The 13898-nt window shown below is 44.1% G+C and overlaps 1 protein-coding gene across 1 annotated transcript; it reads left to right on the plus strand.

Moving 5' to 3' along the window:
- Positions 1-1456: 1456 nt before the first annotated feature.
- On the plus strand, positions 1457-13801 carry LOC133912720 (chaperone protein ClpB2, chloroplastic-like). The gene is made up of 10 exons (XM_062355607.1): positions 1457-2144; positions 2718-2936; positions 3410-3647; positions 3762-3957; positions 4044-4098; positions 4715-4865; positions 11330-11638; positions 11766-12031; positions 12125-13051; positions 13249-13801. Exons 1-10 carry the CDS (start codon positions 1902-1904, stop codon positions 13570-13572), a joined length of 2928 nt encoding a protein of 975 aa, XP_062211591.1. The 5' UTR covers positions 1457-1901; the 3' UTR covers positions 13573-13801.
- Positions 13802-13898: the final 97 nt, after the last annotated feature.

A 13898-nucleotide genomic window follows, 5' to 3' on the forward strand; every position in this document is an offset into this window, starting at 1 on the left:
TGCCTTTTCTCGTTCATGGTTCGATATTCTGGTGTTCTAGGCGTAGAGGAATTACACCAATCCATCTCGAATTTGGTGGTTAAACTCTACTGCAGTGACGATACTATAGGGGAAGTCCTACGGCAAAATAGCTCGATGCTACAATGATAAAAAGCTTAACACCTCTTATTTGAATTTAGAGGTGCGAGCTTTTAAAATCTTCTGAACTGTTGGTGGACATGAGAATTTTAATGGGATGAGGAGGGAATTTGAGAGGGGAGGGCAACTCTCACCACTTTACACCCAGGGAAGGGATGGTGATTGGATGGGCATTGCTTTGTTAGTGTAAGATGGATGCATCTACACCGTTCATCACGACTATTGTTACCTTTTTTCACTCCTAAGACCACACACCAAACCGCGGATAAGAATCGGTGGATACGAATTTTCTCCTAAACTCCCTCTCTTAATTCTCATCACAAGCCAAGGAAGAGACTGAGACTAAAAGTTAAACTCTCATGTCAAATCCCTCCACCAACTCCCACCTCTCATTCCGCTCTGCCGCGCCGTCGGTCGATCGAGATGGCGGCGACCTATTCTCAACTCCGCGCCCAAGCAGCGCGCTACTCGACCCCGCCAACTCCGCGCGTGGCCCGGCCGTGCGGTGGTCGTGGTGCAAGTCCGCGCTGGACATACACCGGAGCGGCGTCGACATGAGGGAGGCGCGTCCTCCTCATTAGCAGCAGCGCGCTCGCCTGTGGCGCTCACGACCCCACCATGTACACACGGGCGACGCCGCTGCCGCGCGAACGCTCTTCGAGGTGCCGATACGGTGATACATCACGTTCGAGCTCGACCACGCGGGCGCACGCCAGTCTCGCGAGGTCCGTCGCCGAGCTCGCCGTGGCGGCCCGCCCGAGCAACCGAGCGGTGCACCGTAGTCCTCATCTTTCATTGCAATGGCTACAGAATAGAGACTGTGGCAGGGGGCTCAAGCAAGGGGCGCGGCTGGAGATTGCGCTTGCGCCGCACCAGGCCTGCTGCTTGGGCACTCCCGACCAAGACCACCTGGGCACAAGGATGACATCATCCTTTCATATATGCAAGAAACTGAAAAATGATGGCCTGGAGGCAAACAGATGTGGCGGAATGGTTATGCCGCTGGGTGGTATCTGACGGACCTAAATCCTGAAAAGTTGATCTTACGATGATACAGCATATAAACAAATTTCCTTCATTTTTCACTTGGTTATGGCATCGATCGACGTGGTAACCAAACCTGTTGAGTATATTACCAATGGCCTATCAAGCCATTCGGTGTAGCAAAACAAAACTCTGGTTTTTTCTTTTCTTTTTCTTCTATTATTTGAAACGATACTGCTAGTTATTTCGGTGAAACCTGAAACGTATAGCCGTATAGCCCAGCTATTTCTTTTTCGAGGCCAGAAAATGTGGTAATGCGTCCTTGAGCCACGGAAAAAAGCACTGCTCCTCCACCGGAACGCGACAATAGCAATCCGCACGCCGGGCGCGAGCAGGCGACGCGGCCGGCCGAACCGCGCAGATCCCGGCCGCCCAGCGCGAGATCCGACGGCGCCGCACCCGCGAAGCACACGCCCCACCCCCTTCCCCGCTTCCCCTCTCCCCTATCATCATCGTCGTCATCTTCGTCTCGTCTCCACGGGCTCCCAAAACCCCCCCTTCCTGAACCTGCCAGAACCTCGCCTCGCCGCGCCGCGGGCGCCCACCCACCAATCTATCTATTTATACCGCACCGCGACGTCCCCTTATCCCGTCGTTCTGTTTCCAAGGCGAACGCCGCCGGAGATCCCCTCGCGCTACTAAACCCCGCGTAGACGGACTGGATTGCTCGGGCACAAGCTAGCTACTGCACCCGCTGCTGCAGCAATCACCGTGTTGCCATGGCCGCCGCGCCGCCGCTCGCCGCCGACGTCCACCTCTTCCCCTCCGCCGCCGCCGCCGCGCCGCCGACGCCGATCGTCGCCGCGGCGTGGGGCGCAGCGAAGGCGGGCTCCGTGAGGTGCAGGGCGGCGCAGCTCAGGGTGACCAGGAGAGGAAGGGGCGGGCGGGCGGCTCAGGTAGTCGGGAGGAGGCGTCGTGCCCCGCTCTCCGTGAGGTGCGACGCCAGCAGCCGGGACGGGAGGGTACGGACCCGTTTACTCCCTTCTGCCTTTTCGCTCTGTTCTATTAAGATACCATTTTTCATTGGAGATACCGCCAATTGTTAGCAATAAACCTTGATGTATGCATATTTCCAGCTAGCAAATTAGGGAGAACAGTAACCAATTAAAGCAGTAATGGCTGTAGTTATTAGCTGATTGACCCAGGAATTTTCTGCTAGCAGATTAAGGAGAATAATAGACAATTAAAACAGTAATAACTGTAGTTATTAGCTGATTGACCCAGGCCATATTGTAGTGATCAGCAGTGTATAAATAGAGAAGAAAATAGAAAAGGTGGCAAGCTATTGCAGCAACAAAAAAATACTACCTCTAGTGTACGTGTGTTTTGGGTGAGTTTCTAAGCTACCTGTGAGGCTGTAGGCCTTTCACCAATGAGCTCGATTTTCAATTTCAGTGTGGCATTCTTCATCTGCACTGCACATTCAATGCATTTATTTGCATCGGGAATTTGCACCGTATTTATAATTATACAGTGTACTTTTGAGGCAACAATAGCACAGTTCTTTAGCTCATCATTACTTACTTGGCTTACAGATTACACAGCAAGAGTTTACTGAGATGGCCTGGCAAGCAATTGTCTCATCACCTGAGGTGGCAAAGGAAAGTAAGCAACAGATTGTGGAAACCGAACATTTGATGAAATCCTTGCTGGAGCAAAGGAATGGGCTTGCCCGTCGGATCTTTTCTAAGGCGGGGGTCGATAATACAAGGCTTCTCGACGCTACGGAGAAGTTTATCCAGAGGCAGCCAAAGGTGGTTTATCCTAACACAATTTGATTATGTTGACCGCCACATGCAGCTTATCATTCAAACGATGACGACTTCGTATGCTTCTAACTTTAATCTCAGTTTTCCGAACTAGCTTTCTTAATATTATTGTGTGCAAAGTGTTAGGACTCAACCCTAGGCCTATGAATTATGATAATACAAGTGCACTGTATAAGCACCTGCATGATCAGTTCAATTTTATTGGAAAACAGATGCAAGTACAAGTTACATTAATTTATGACTTTTTAGCTTTACTTAATTGTCAGTGTTTGGTTCTGATTGTACCATTGGAAACAGATGTCATCATCACTGTTTTTTTTTTCATAGTACCCGGATATCATAGTTAAAATGCATTTATTTTACTTTGCTAAACAACCATTCTCCTATCTTTTGCCTTATTTTCATATTAAAAACATTTCCAATGAGACAGCTTTCAAAAGTTCTGATCGGCGATTCAGGTGTTAGGCGAAGATCCCGGATCCATGTTGGGACGTGACTTGGAAGCTCTGATACAAAGAGCAAGAGACTTTAAGAAAGAGTACGGCGATTCGTATGTCTCAGTTGAACATCTAGTCCTTGGCTTTGCCGATGACAAGCGATTCGGGAGACAACTGTTCAAGGATTTTCAGATTACTGTAAAGGCCTTGAAATCAGCCATTGAATCGATAAGAGGGAAGCAATATGTAGTTGATCAAGGTATGAGCTTTCTGTTTTGCCTCAATTTTCAAAAATGCTGTAGCAGTGGCAGAACATGATTTATTAGTATTAGATATTATCACAAGAAAAACTTAAATGATGTATTTTCAATAGATCCTGAGGGTAAGTACGAAGCTTTGGAGAAGTATGGAAAGGACCTGACAGCTATGGCACGTCAAGGGAAGCTTGATCCAGTTATTGGAAGAGATGATGAAATTCGTAGATGTATACAGATTTTATCTCGGAGAACAAAGAATAATCCGGTTTTAATTGGTGAACCTGGTGTAGGGAAAACGGCTATAGCTGAAGGGTAGGAAAACAATACTCTTTGCACAGCATTTCACCTTACAAAGTATCAAATTAGTTCGTCTAACTTGATCTTCATTCCTTGTTTAGGCTTGCTCAGAGGATTGTACAAGGAGATGTCCCACAAGCTCTGACAAACCGTCGAGTAAGTCATTCATGTATTTATGTTGTCTTCTTCAGGGTCATGAAGATATGACTTTGTACATAAATAATTGAATATATTGTTACCGATAATCTCATGTTTTCCAAAATAGTTCTAGAGTACATTGCACAGAGGTGTCACTGATGTACTTTTTTTGGCACTAACTTAAACTGTTTATCATTTAATCTTCAATTGTTCTTAAGTAATTGTTTATGTTGCACTGAGATTAATTTCCCAATGTTCCTTTGTACTAGAGATTGAAATATTATTTTTCCAATGGTTCATTTTTTTTATGTCATTTAACTTATGATTTTATTTATGTTTGAAGAGCACTCTGTATTTTTTTTTAATAAACATTGAAATATCTTGGAAGTAGTTGGCTCTTTTATGGATTTTTTTTGGCGATGTATCTTAACTGCTTTAATCAGCTTCAAAAGTATTGAACTATCAGCTCATTGCGGGTTCATATAACTAATTATTATTTTGTTTGAGAGCCCATCTAAAATATTGGAAGTATATTATTTAAACCGTAAGTGGTTGTACTTTCTGTAGCTGGTCCTTCAACATTTAACCTGTCATTGTAAATTTCGTATTATATTTTTCTATTTATTTTCAACAGCTAATTGCACTTGATATGGGTGCTTTGATTGCCGGTGCAAAATATCGTGGAGAATTTGAGGATAGGCTGAAGGCTGTTCTCAAAGAAGTCACAGACTCTGACGGACAGACCATTCTTTTCATTGATGAGATTCACACTGTCGTTGGAGCAGGTAACTATATGAAGGATGCTCTGTTGTTTCCTAGACTACTAGATCTTTTCTGCCTGTACCATTAATTAACTTCGATTCAAATTACTTTATCTGGTAATACCATTAGTCTTCTTTTTTCATGACATGCATAAGAAAGTTCCCTGCACGATGCCTTGTGTGGGTCCCAGTAGTTGATACCATACTCGGTGTCTGTTAGCTGAGCTTGGACAATTGCCATTGTGTTTGCATAAGCTCACCGGTATCTCACACTGCCCACTGAACTCATGTGCTGATGCCACTTGGGCTGGCATTTGCTCCACACAGCTAACCGTAACTTTGGGGTGTTAGTCTACCATTTTGTTTGTTTGGGTATTTTCAGGATTGATCCATATGATGTAGTACTAATGGTAGCAGGTCTTGGGGATGGGTACTGACATTCACTGGATGGGTGGAAAACTATATGCAATGCAAAGTCGTGTAGCATAGTCACCCCCATTTTGTCTTCGCTGTTTTATGATGCAAGGAAAAGCAGATGCTCTAGTCAAAGCCATGAGGTGCATCAGAATTTTGAATAAGAGATCAATTGAATAAGTCAAGTTGTGTAGCATATCGGTCCTCATGGGCCAGAATAATATGTTACCATATATACTTAACCTCCTCCCCCGTTCCCGTCAAACTCAAGGTGGTATTCCCCTCAAACTCAAGGTGGTATAAGAGGCTCAGAAACATCGAGTTTGAGGAGATGAAGCCGATGATGCGCTTGAGTTTGAGCTGAGATCGAGTAAAAGAAGCATCAACCCCAATATGCTTTGTGAGTTCATGCTTCACATGATCATTTGTAATTTGTATAACAGTAATATTATCACATAAAAGAGGTGTGGGTGCTTCACAAGAGACGCTAAAATCATCCAACAACTAGCGAAGCCGTACAATCTCTGAAGTGGTAGTGGTAAGTGCTCGAAGTTCTACATTTGTAATGGATCGTGATACAACAATCTGTTTTTTAGACTTCCATGTAAGAGAAGTACAAAAAAAATACAATAATCAGTGACAGAACAACGATCCATCGGATCACTCGCCCAAGTGAAGTCCGAGTAAGCATAAAGCTGAAGTGGGCTAGAACGGGCATAGAACAGGTACTGTGATGATGTCCTCAAGTAACGTAATACGGTAATACCTAAAGGAAATGACCAAAATGCACAAAATTAGGAGCACTCACAAACTGACTCAAAATATGAACTGCATAAGTAATATCATGTCTTATGACAGCGAGATAAACAAGACTGCCCACAATAAGATATATATCAAGAGGGGTCCTCAAGGGGTGTACCATCAATTGGACGAAGATAGAAATGAAGCTCCATAGGTGTAGCAACTGTTCGATTATCTGTAGTGCCAGAACTAGCCATGAGATACTGAATGTTAGATTGAGAAAGATAGGAACCCTTTTTAGAAGTCATAACTTCAATTCCCAAGAACTAATATGGCCTAAATCAAACATCTGAAATTGCTCATTGAGTTGCTTCTTCACATGAGCAACATGCTCAACATCATCTCTAGTAATCAACATAGAGGAGAAGCAAAGTATACCCTTTTGGAGATAGATGAATAAATAAATCAGGATCATGATCAATAGGGGAAAAATCAGCAGCCTGTATAACAGAAGCAAAACCGCTCAAACCAAGCACGAGGAGCTTATTTGAGGCCATATAAAGCACGGCAAAAATGACAGACAATCCTGTAGGAGCATCAACACCTAGGGGTGGCTGCATATAAACTCCCTTATACAAATCACTATGAAGAAAAACATTCTCAACATCCATCTAAGAAATAGTCCAGGAATGAGTAGCAACAACTTCAATTAAAGTATGAACTGTGGTCATGTGAGCAACAGGAGCAAGTGTCTTTTATAATATCAACCTTTGGTCTGCTGAAAACCTCTGGCAACAAGGCGAGCTTTGTATCTCTCAATAGAATCATCTGACTTAATCTTAAACACCTACTTATATGTGATAGGAACTGCATGAGATGGTAAGGGAACAAGATTCTAAGTTTCTGTACGATCAAGTGTAGCAAGCTCCTCAGACATAGCAGACTGCCACTTAGGAATACTGATGAGGAAATACTTTCCACGGATACACGCATTCCTTCTACTACACAACACGCCGAACAGGTGATAGAAGGACCAATAACGCGAGCACAAGCACGCTAACTTAATCATCAGGTGAACTTGTTCCTAGGGCTACCCACAAATGCTTACAAGAATGGATTACTATTTAACTATTGTGATGATTTTATTGTCCATAGGAACCAGGAAGAAGAACCACACAAGTCGAAGTATATAAGTAGAGGCGAGTTAAATTTGAATTCAGCCCTCCTGACAGCTGCAACTGATAAAGGCCATAACTGTTGATTACGAAGGATTCTCTGGGCCCATGAGTACTTGATGGAAAGATAATTTCGTCTACTTTCAGATGGATCCAGTCTCATCTTAAAATTCCTCCTAAGCTGTCCGGAATCGTTAAAGAGAGTCGCGTCTGTTTTTCAGTCCGAATCAAACTTGGGCCTTGTGTTAGAGTCTAGTTCGGCTTTCTGTTGAAACCTCTCCTCTTCCATCTCATAAATAGACAGCTGCACCCTCTTTTAGGGTTTGAGTTTTGATAGAATAGATCTAGCTTTTGCTATTTCGCCTTGTAAACGCGCGTGTCGGTTAGATTGCCTGATTACTTGTTTTTGGAACCTCGCTACTTCTGTTTTCAGATTGTGTTTTTTTATCTATATTCGCAATTAAGTTGCTTGTTCATCTTGTTCTTGCTCGTGCTTCGATTGCTTGCAGGAACAAACACCCTCGTGGTTAGGTTGATCGTGCTTCGAAATATCATGAACTTCTAGAGTTGGTGTATCGATTGCAAAGGCGCAACGTTCCTGGACTGTTGTAGTCGGATCACCAACGTCTACTCCACCTAAATCGAAATCTACCCACCTCATTGAAAGATCGGGACCAGCACACCTATCAAATACCAAATGCTTCCTGATAAGTAGATAACTCCTCAGCTATAACTGCACTCGCACGGGGAAACCCAACCTGTCAGGCGCTTCAATAGTAGCATGATCATGTAGATTATAATGAGGACCAGTAGGCAACTCAGTAACAACATCAGAATCAGTAAAGACAGGAGCATTAGGACTAGCCATTAGGACAAGCTGAAGAGCGGGGATTGGACGGATGATCAGAAGGAACTGTGGTCCGACGAGTATAAACATGGATGATAGGCGGAATATATGGGAGTTGAATCCGGAGCAGGTGTGAGTGGAGGAGTTGAAACCGGATTAGAGGTGGGTGGAGGAGGGAGATGGAACTGTGGCATGATCACCAGATGTAGGAGGAGGAAGACATAGGAAGTGGACTATGTGGGAGAGGATGAGGGTTGAGTTGAGGGATTATAGAAGAAGGGATGGTCCTTAACAAAGTACGCATGCGATGAGAGGAAGGATCATAGCAATGATAACTCTTATGCTCAGAACTATAACCAAGAAAGACACTCAACCGACTAGACAAACAACTTAGTCCTCTGACGAGGTGCAAGCAAAACATAGCAAGTACATCCGAAAACCCAAAGATGATCATAGTTAGGAGTACCAAAAAGAGCCTCATCAGGGTATTTTCTGACGAGCTTTGAATACGACTGTCGATTAGTAAGATAAGCAACTGTAGAAATAGCTTTCCCCAAGAAATAAGAAGGAACAGAAGATGCAATGAGTGTGTGAGCATTCTTTGTAAGATGGCGATGTTTGCGTTCGATAACGCCATTTTGAGCATGAGCCTTAGGGCATGAGAGCTGAGCAAGAGTGCCCTCAGAAATGAGGAATTGACGAAAAGCAGAAGAGAGATATTCTCCTTCAGAGTCGGAGCGAAAGACTTTAATGGTAGTAAAGAATTGAGTGTGGACCATACGAGCAAAAGATTGTTATATAGAACACAACTCGGAGCGATGTTTCATGAAATAAATCCAAGTATATCGAGAATGATCATCAATAAAAATGACATAATAGCTATGACCACCTTTTGAAGCAAAAGGTGAAGGACCCCAAACATCCGAATGAATAAGATTAAAAGGTTTAGCAGAATGGAAAATACTATCAGAATTTGAGAGTTGGAGGTGTTTACCGAGCTTGCAACCCATACAATGAAAAGCGAACTCAATGAACGTATGACCTAAACGACCCTGACGAACCAAAGTAGACATATGCTATCCACATAAGTGACCAAGGCAATGATGCCACTTGGCAAAAGATGAACCGGATGACGGAGCAATGGAGCTGGTGGAAGGAAGAAGATGCAAAGTGTCCAGAACGTAGAGGCTAGGAGACCTGTTACGATGACGACCAGTCTCAATCACACTCCCACTTCAAAGATCCCGAATAAAACAAGATAAGGCGTCAAATCCAACAAAACAATTTTGGTCAGTGACTTGATCAACGGCGAGGAGATTCATGGATAACCGAGGTACAAAAGAGACATCAGGTACACAAAAACAAGAAGTGGAAAGTGCACCCTGATGAGTGATATGACAAGATGTACCATCAGTTGTCTGAATAGCACCTCTAGTAGTGATCGGCTTGCAAGCAACCAACTGAGACTTATTAGATGTGACACAGAAGGAAGCGCCTGAATCCAGAACCCAAGACTAAGAATACAGAGCTGCGGGAAGGAGCTGAGAATCATCATTCAAGCAGCATGACGGGCACAGAACTCAACCAACTTCTCTAGATGATGAGAGAAGCAATTCTCTTAACGATGACCAATCTTTTTGCAATGCTCATAAGGAATACCTTCTGAGGAGCTACCTCTAGCTGTGCTGGTCCTCTGAGAAGCTGCAAATACACTATGAGGTATTGACACTGGAACAGACATGAGCAAACGAAGACAAGTCTCTTCAGCAATCAAAGAAGATAATACATCATCAATGGATCGAGTAGTGGGATTGTTGAGCAGCTGTATACTAATAGACTCAAATTATGACCGGAACCCATGACAAAATTGGTACATAAGGCACTTCTTGAGGAACTTATTCTTCTGATCACAACAGCTTGAACACTCTCCAGCACACTAAGGTACCATCGAGAGCAATAGTCCCATCAAGCGATCAAAAGCGGTGTAGTACTCATCTCATTTTGCTGAATTCCATGAAGTTCTGTCATTAGAGTATGCAAGAGAGCACCACTATTCTAAACAAATTGATGTTGCAAACAATCCCACATTTCCTTAGCTGTCTTGTGATGCTCAAGACTCATAATCAAAGACTCCTTCATACTAGTGACAATAACACTTATAACCCTTCCATCATTATTTTGCCAATTCTTGACTTCAGCAGCACTAGAACTATCTTTTGATTGATCAACAGGTGAGACATCAATCAAGTGAGATGCTAGAGCATAACTTCTCAACACGGTTTTCACAGGAAATCCTATTCTCGATAATTATGACCATCAAGCTTAATAGGGATAGCAATTGCACTTGGTTGTGACATATTGGAAGCAAAATGGCTACAGATGAACAATGATAGCAGGCGACAACAAATGAACAATAGCAGCAACGGTAAATGACAGTGATGCAACCAATGATATCTCCCTCCCTCTTCTTTTGTTCTCTGCAGAGCAGTAGTAGAGGAGAAACATGCTGATTGATAGACACCACTGGCAGATAGGTGGAGTGAATGCACCAGAAGACCGCCGCAGACCTTCGTGACAAGCGAGGGGCGACGGGCGCAGCAAGTGCGACAACAGACCTGCTTCCCGACAGACGGGCGTGGTGACGGGCGACAAAGGCTTCGAGATCCAGCGGCGAAGGCGGTGGAATCCGAGCTGATCCGAGGGGCAGTGAGGTCCGGCGCGGACCGAAGGGCGGCAGGGTCCGACGCAGATCTGGTAGGCGACGAAGGCGGCGGAGTGACGCCTAGATCCGAGCGGCGGGACGATTAGAGCGTAGTAGGGTCGCGACAGGCGATCGAAGAGCGGCCACGACGGGCGGTCCTTACGTGTGGCCGCTACATGCGGCACCCGCGCGATAGGCGACACACGCACGATAGCACAGAAGGGGGTTGCAACGGCCCCTTGACGGCGGCAGACGGACAGCGTCTAAAAGATTTGGATTTCGGGAACCCTAACCCTAAACTTTGCTTTGATTCCATGCTATCTTGACTGGAATTTTGGGAAGAGAGAGAGAGAGAGAGACAATGTATTTGGTTGTCTTGATGTTAATATATAGAGTCGGTTCTCACGGGCCAATATGAGCCAGAATAATATGTTCTCATATTTACTTAACATGATGCACCAAAATATCCCGATCCAATAATTTGTGTTGGATGTTAATATGAAACTGCATGTCAAAGCTTGCATGATTTTACCAGTGCCAACATGGAAGAACAGAAGTAAATTTCCTGTCTCCAGTATTAGGAAATTTATGAATGTTCATCTTATTCCAGGTGCCACAAATGGTGCAATGGATGCTGGCAATCTTCTGAAACCAATGCTCGGGAGAGGAGAGCTGCGTTGTATTGGTGCAACAACTCTTGATGAGTACCGCAAATATATTGAGAAAGATCCAGCGTTGGAGCGGCGCTTCCAACAAGTTTATGTTGATCAGCCTTCAGTTGAAGATACAATCTCAATACTCCGAGGACTACGAGAGAGATATGAACTGCACCACGGGGTATGCATATCTGACAGTGCCCTTGTGGCTGCTGCTGTTCTTTCAGATCGCTATATCAGTGGACGATTCTTGCCTGACAAAGGTGATTTATTTGACTCACTGTCATTTTTACTCCAATCTACTAACCAGCTCAGGGCTGAGGAACTATTATAGGTTCTACTTGAAGATCTTCTGTGATCATTCTAATAGGAGGTTATGATTTGTTGCAGCAATTGATTTGGTCGATGAATCAGCTGCCAAGTTAAAGATGGAGATAACTTCGAAGCCGACTGCTTTAGATGAGATTGATCGTGCTGTCTTGAAGCTTGAAATGGAGCGTCTCTCACTTACCAATGATACGGACAAAGCATCAAAAGATAGGCTATCTCGCATTGAAGCAGAATTATCGCTCTTGAAGGATAGACAACGTGAATTGACTGAACAGTGGGAGCATGAGAAATCAGTGATGACTAGAATTCAATCAATCAAAGAAGAGGTAAAGTTGAATTTTCTACAATGCCCTCCTATATTATAGACCAACAGAGTTGGTTTTGTCAGTACACTGACTTACATATAACTGTTGCAACAGATGGACAGGCTAAATGTGGAGATCCAGCAGGCAGAACGTGAGTATGATCTCAATCGCGCTGCTGAACTGAAGTATGGCAGTCTAAATGCCTTGCAGCGCCACCTTCAAACAACAGAAAAGGAGCTAAATGAATATCAGAGTTCTGGGAAATCCATGCTAAGAGAAGAGGTGACCCAAGATGATATTGCAGAAATAGTGAGCAGGTGGACAGGTATTCCAGTTTCTAAGCTAAAGCAATCTGACAGGGAGAAGCTGCTCTATCTGGAGGAAGAGCTGCACAAGCGTGTTGTTGGGCAGGATCCTGCAGTAAAAGCAGTTGCAGAGGCCATTCAGAGATCCAGAGCTGGTCTGTCCGACCCGAATCGTCCCATTGCCAGTTTCATGTTCATGGGACCTACAGGAGTTGGCAAAACAGAGTTAGCGAAAACCCTTGCTGCTTTTATGTTCAACACTGAGGAAGCTGTTGTTAGGATTGACATGAGCGAGTACATGGAGAAGCATTCAGTCTCAAGATTGATTGGTGCTCCGCCGGGTTATGTTGGGTATGAAGAGGGTGGTCAGCTAACAGAGGCTGTTCGTCGGAGACCGTATTCCATTGTCTTGTTTGATGAGATTGAGAAAGCTCATTCAGATGTCTTCAATGTTTTCCTTCAAATATTGGACGATGGTAGGGTTACTGACTCACAGGGTCGGAAAGTGAGCTTCACCAATACTATCATTATCATGACATCCAACGTTGGGTCACAGTACATATTAAACATGGATGAAGAAGGTGTAACGTCTGATTCAGCCTATGAGAACATAAAGAGGAGGGTGATGGATGCTGCAAGATCTGTATTCCGCCCAGAGTTCATGAATCGCATAGATGAGTACATTGTTTTCAAGCCTCTTGAGAGAAAACATATCAACAGCATTGTCAAATTACAGGTAACACTTTGTACTTTGCAGGGATCAATTTTACAGCCTTTTTAAAACATTTTGCATTTAGAAATATCAGTACCATGATAAATGGGATAGTACTTCATTCCAGGATAGATGACATTCTATGATATGCCATTGACAATCTATACTCAGCATGCTACCGATCATGTATTAATAAATTTGCTCTGGTTCTTGTGATGCAGCTGGCAAGAGTACAGAAGAGGATTTCTGACCGCAAGATCAAACTCGAAGTCTCACCTGGAGCAGTCGAATTTCTGGGAAGCCTTGGGTACGACCCGAACTATGGTGCCAGGCCAGTGAAGCGAGTGATTCAACAGTATGTGGAGAACGAGCTCGCGAAGGGCATCCTTAGAGGAGATTTCAAGGACGAGGACAGTATCTTGGTAGACACCCAGGTCACTGTGCCGTCCAATGGCCAGCTTCCGCAGCAAAAGCTAGTTTTCCGGAAAGTGGGCGAGGAATCAAAATCAGCTGCCGAAGACAAGAAGTTCCTGCCAACTGTCTGATGGCCTGCTACTGCAGATTGAGAAATAAAATGTACATATAAAGGTGGAAAACTGCTAGAGTCCCTTTGGGCGTAGCATAGTGATACACTCGATCCCTTTTTTTTGTTCAACACTGCCAACAGAGCATAGTGATACACTCAATCCCATAAGGGCAGGTTTAATCTGGGTATTGCAATTTTTGTTTAATTTCTGCCATTTTTCAGTGAAGTATATTAACATTTATCTGTTTTGTCCTTTTGAGTGAAACTTATTCGCGTTTATTGTAGTGCTGCATAGCATGCTGTTGGTTGCTTTCCACATCTACGCTTACTGATGCAACAAAACTA

Source organism: Phragmites australis, chromosome 3, assembly GCF_958298935.1.
Source record: "Phragmites australis chromosome 3, lpPhrAust1.1, whole genome shotgun sequence".
In the NCBI taxonomy this organism is placed as follows: Eukaryota; Viridiplantae; Streptophyta; class Magnoliopsida; order Poales; family Poaceae; genus Phragmites; species Phragmites australis.

Coding starts and splice junctions, on each gene's coding strand:
- LOC133912720 (XM_062355607.1), top strand. CDS start 1,902: ATGGCCGCCGCGCCGCCGCTCGCCGCCGACGTCCACCTCTTCCCCTCC. Junction 2,145..2,717: donor CCAGCAGCCGGGACGGGAGG/GTACGGACCCGT, acceptor CTTGGCTTACAG/ATTACACAGCAAGAGTTTAC. Junction 3,958..4,043: donor AAAACGGCTATAGCTGAAGG/GTAGGAAAACAA, acceptor TTCCTTGTTTAG/GCTTGCTCAGAGGATTGTAC.